We start from the raw sequence: 5,000 nt of genomic DNA, 5'->3' as shown, positions 1-5,000 counted from the left end.
GAACCCATATACAATGTAACAACCTCTACCAGAACCCATAGACAATGTAACAACCTCTACCAGAACCCATATACAATGTAACAACCTCTACCAGAACCCATAGACAATATAACAACCTCTACCAGAACCCATATACAATGTAACAACCTCTACCAGAACCCATATACAATGTAACAACCTCTACCAGAACCCATAGACAATGTAACAACCTCTACCAGAACCCATAGACAATATAACAACCTCTACCAGAACCCATAGACAATGTAACAACCTCTACCAGAACCCATAGACAATGTAACAACCTCTACCAGAACCCATATACAATGTAACAACCTCTACCAGAACCCATAGACAATGTAACAACCCCTACCAGAACCCATAGACAATGTAACAACCTCTACCAGAACCCATAGACAATGTAACAACCTCTACCAGAACCCATATACAATGTAACAACCTCTACCAGAACCCATATACAATGTAACAACCCCTACCAGAACCCATAGACAATGTAACAACCTCTACCAGAACCCATAGACAATGTAACAACCTCTACCAGAACCCATATACAATGTAACAACCTCTACCAGAACCCATATACAATGTAACAACCTCTACCAGAACCCATAGACAATGTAACAACCTCTACCAGAACCCATATACAATGTAACAACCCCTTGTCCTTGAATTCTAAGTTGTCAAAGGGTACCAGAACCCATGTGGGTTGAGGATGTAACAACAGGTTGTGTTTTTAACCCGATGACTCCTCTGCCCTCACTTCTCCAGGACCCAGACAGACTCCTACAGGATGTTGACATCAACCGCCTAAGAGCTGTCGTCTTCAGAGACGTGGTGAGTGTGTGCGTGTGTGTGCACAGTGTGTGGGTGTGTGTGTGTGTGTGGTTAAACGTGTCTGTTTTTAATAGGTGTGTAATGTGTAAATGTTTCCCCTCCAGGATGACAGTAAGCAGGCCCAGTTCCTGGCGCTAGCAGTGGTCTACTTCATATCTGTCCTCATGGTGTCAAAGTACCGGGACATCCTGGAACCACAGAGAGAGATTGGCAGGTCAAGCAGCCTATCAGGGAGGAGCATCCGCCACGAGATCAACTCCCCCACCAGCACAGGTAAATAACCCGGTGTCACTCTTTTTTCTGTCCCTCTGGTGTCACGCTGTATGATGTCCCCCACTCATCGGGTGTCCTAGCTGTGAATCAGTCCCTGATTACAGGGACAGAATGAAACCAGGCCTCCAGGATTGTAAAAATTATTGAATAGACATGTATTCCCTATAACTCTCTCTCTCGCTCTCTCTCTCTCTTCTCTCGCTCTATCACGCTCTCTCTGCCGCGCTGTCTCTCTCGCTCTCTCTTTGTCTCTCTCTCTGTCCTTCTCTCTCTCTCTGTATAGAGCACCCGTCGTCCTCCTTCTCTGAGGGTGTTCGGGGGGAGAAGCAGACCCCCACCCCCATGGGGGACTCTCCACTGGCCTCTCTGCCCCACACCGACTCAGGCATTGGGGAAGAGGGCCACGGCCCTGGGGGTCTGAACGGAGCAGAGCTGGGCATGGGCTTGGGCTTGGGCTTGGGCTTGGCAGGCAGGGAGACGGACAGAGACAGAGACAGAGAGAGGGATGGCGGAGGAGGGGATCTACTGTGTACCCTGTCATCAGAGTTTAGGAGGTCAAGGGAGAGCCTATTGGATTCGCCCCACAACACTAACTCTGCTTCCAATCCTGGTCAAGCCCCGCCCTCGTCGATCTCGAGCATCAGCCAGACGAACAAGGGCATCAACGTCAAGGTACTGACTCTCTTTATCAAGGTACTGACTCTTCCTTTATCAAGGTACTGACTCTCTTCCTTTATCAAGGTACTGACTCTCTTCCTTTATCAAGGTCCTGGCGTTCTTTATTTATCAAGGTACTGACTCTCTTCCTTTATCAAGGTACTGACACTCTTCCTTTATCAAGGTACTGACTCTCTTCCTTTATAAAAGTACTCTTCCTTTATCAAGGTACTGACTCTCTTCCTTTATCAAGGTACTCTTCCTTTATCAAGGTACTGACTCTCTTCCTTTATCAAGGTACTCTTCCTTTATCAAGGTCCTGACATTCTTTCTTTATCAAGGTACTGACTCTCTTCCTTTATCAAGGTCCTGACGTTCTTTCTTTATCAAGGTACTGACTCTCTTCCTTTATCAAGGTACTGACTCTTCTTTTATCAAGGTCCTGACTCTCTTCCTTTATCCAGCTGTCTCTTTCTTCTGTCAAATAATATGTTTTATTGATCATTGATTCTCTCGGTCATGTAGGAGATTCTGAAGAGTCTTGTGGCTGCCCCCCTGGACGGTGGGGAGGCGGGACATGAAGTTGGCCCCACCCCCTACCACCCTGATCCCGCCCTCAAGACACACCCCATGCAGTTCCACTCCTTCGACAGGTCTGTGAGTGTGTGTGTGTGTGTGTGTGTGTGTGTGTGTGTGTGTGTGTGTGTGTGTGTGTAGGTTCGGGTGGGTCCACTCCTTCAATGTTTTTTTTTTTTTTTTTTTTTGTCATTTAGCAGACGCTCTTATCCAGAGCGACTTACAGGAGCAATTAGGGTTAAGTGCCTTGCTCAAGGTCACATCAACAGATTTGTCACCTAGTCGGCTCGGGGATTAGAACCAGCGACCTTTCGGTTACTGGCACAACGCTCTTAACCACTAAGCTACCTGCCGCCCCCTTCAATAGGTAGGCCTGGCTCTTCCCTTGATGTCCCAGGATGCACTACCTGTCAAATCTCTAATTTAGAGAGAGACGCATGATGATGAGATCATAGAAAAGGAATATATGAAACAGAATTAGTCATGTCACAGATATTATTAAACTCACTCTATTCATAGTGTAACCCCCAGACAGGGCTATTGCTCAGGCTACATCTCAACACGCCCCTAATCAGCTTTGTGGTGAATTGGGGGTTTTCACCATGTTTCATTCATGAGTACCCAGCAGCGAAATTATTGATCAGAAACAGGGTGTGTTATATTAGATCAAAACTACTCAGATGAGCTTTCTGTCTGTCTGTCTGTCTGTCCCAAAGTTGTCTAAGACAGACAGACAGGCAATATGGATAGGATTAAACGATATGGTTAGGATTAAAGGATATGGTTAGGATTAAACGATATGGATAGGATTAAACGATATGGTTAGGATTAAACGATATGGTTAGGATTAAACGATATGGATAGGATTAAACGATATGGTTAGGATTAAACGATATGGATAGGATTAAACGATATGGATAGGATTAAACGATATGGATAGGATTAAACGATATGGATAGGATTAAACGATATGGTTAGGATTAAACGATATGGTTAGGATTAAACGATATGGATAGGATTAAACAATATGGCAGGTCATCAAGAGGTCAAGCAGGAGCTATTGTAGAATTGTTCAGTTCTCATTGGTGTGTTCCAGTTTGCTTGACAGCTGTGTTGTGGTCTGTGATAGGTCAGTGATGGTGCCAGTCAAGAAGCCCCCTCCCGGCAGCCTGTCAGTCAACACAGTGGGCACGCCCACCACCAGCGGAGCAGCCACACCAGGAAGTACACCTAACATCTTTGCTGCTGCCACGGCAACACCCAAGAGCATGATCAACACCACAGGTGAGGATACCTGAGACACACACACACATGGAATACACACACACCTGGAATACACACATAGAGGGAATACACACACATGGAATACACACACACACACACACACACACACACACACATGGAATACACACACCGGGAATAAACACACATCTGGAATACACACACACCTGGAATACACACACACCTGGAATACACACACACCTGGAATGCACACACACCTGGAATACACACACACCTGGGAAACAAACATTTAAGATACACACACACACCTGGAATACACACACACCTGGGACACCTGGTGAATTTGTAATAAAATGTAGTTTAGATTCATCTTAAGTTATTTTTACATTTCTAAAAACTTTTTTTATTTTTTTATGTAAAAAAATAAATAAAATAGAAGCAATTTTTTTTTACTGACCTTGAGAAATCATTTAGATGAGCTGTGGAAAATTCATTCAGTTGTGGATGTTCTTTCCGAAGAAAGGGCACTCAAAGGGATTAAAATAGAGTTGACACTTTGGATGAGAGCGTCTGCTAAATGACTAAAATGTAAATGTAAATGTAAGAGTTAAATATAGTTTATTTTCGCTACTGAACTGCCGTAGGTGTGATTCCTGATTGTAGTGACTCCAAATGACCACTAGATGACTCTGTCTCAGTCCTTTACGTGTTGCCTCAACATCAGCATGTCCTCCTATATGTCTTCCTCTCTCAGTACCCTGGATAATACAAACATTAACACACGTTACCTCGTCCTCCGTCATTCCCTCTCTCTCTCTCTCTTTTTCTCTCTCTCTCTCCCCCCTCTCACTTTCTTCTCTCACCCCCCCTGTCTCTTACTCTCTCTATCCTCCCCCCTTGCTCTCTCTCACTCCTCTCTCCAGGTGCCACAGACTCTGCCTCCTCTTCCTCCTCCTCTTCCTCATCCTTCGTTAACGGAGCGACCAGCAAGAACCTACCAGCCGTACAGACAGTGGCTCCCATGCCCGAGGACACCGTCGAGAACATGAGGTCAGAATCTCTCCATCTCACTCTTTCTCTTTCAGTCTGTCACTCTCCCCGGCTGTCCCTTTGTCCCTCACATTCTCTTTCCTTCTCTCTTTCCTTCCTTCCCTCTCTCTCTCTCTCTCTCTCTCTCTCTCTCTCTCTCTCTCTCTCTCTCTCTCTCTCTCTCTCTCTCTCTCTCTCTCTCTCTCTCTCTCATTCTCTCTCTCTCTTTCCTTCTCTCTCTCTCTCTTTCCTCTCTCTCTCTCTCTTTCCTCTCTCTTTCCTTATCTCTCTCTCTCTCTCTTTCCTTCTCTCTCGCTCTTTCCTTATCTCTCGCTCTCATCTCTGTCTTTCCTTCTCTCTCTCTTCCTTCT

General features: G+C 45.4%; 1 protein-coding gene across 1 annotated transcript in view; it reads left to right on the top strand.

The window, feature by feature from the left end:
• LOC311115735 (neurobeachin-like) overlaps positions 1–4,650 on the top strand; it is a gene marked incomplete at both ends in the record, with an annotated part of 55,656 nt that extends 51,006 nt beyond the window's left edge. Inside the window, 6 exons of the mRNA XM_084190884.1 lie at positions 787–852; positions 957–1,125; positions 1,409–1,797; positions 2,308–2,435; positions 3,488–3,642; positions 4,524–4,650. Coding sequence (XP_084047010.1) covers positions 787–852; positions 957–1,125; positions 1,409–1,797; positions 2,308–2,435; positions 3,488–3,642; positions 4,524–4,650 — 1,034 coding nt within the window. The remainder of the gene's footprint in view (positions 1–786; positions 853–956; positions 1,126–1,408; positions 1,798–2,307; positions 2,436–3,487; positions 3,643–4,523) is intronic.
• Between the last annotated feature and the right edge of the window lie 350 nt (positions 4,651–5,000).

Source organism: Coregonus lavaretus (assembly GCF_964263955.1).
Source record: "Coregonus lavaretus genome assembly, contig: HAP1_SCAFFOLD_3958, whole genome shotgun sequence".
Classification (NCBI taxonomy): domain Eukaryota; kingdom Metazoa; phylum Chordata; class Actinopteri; order Salmoniformes; family Salmonidae; genus Coregonus; species Coregonus lavaretus.
The sequence above is the reverse complement of the archived record's forward strand: the minus strand, read 5'-3'. Positions and strand labels throughout refer to the sequence as shown.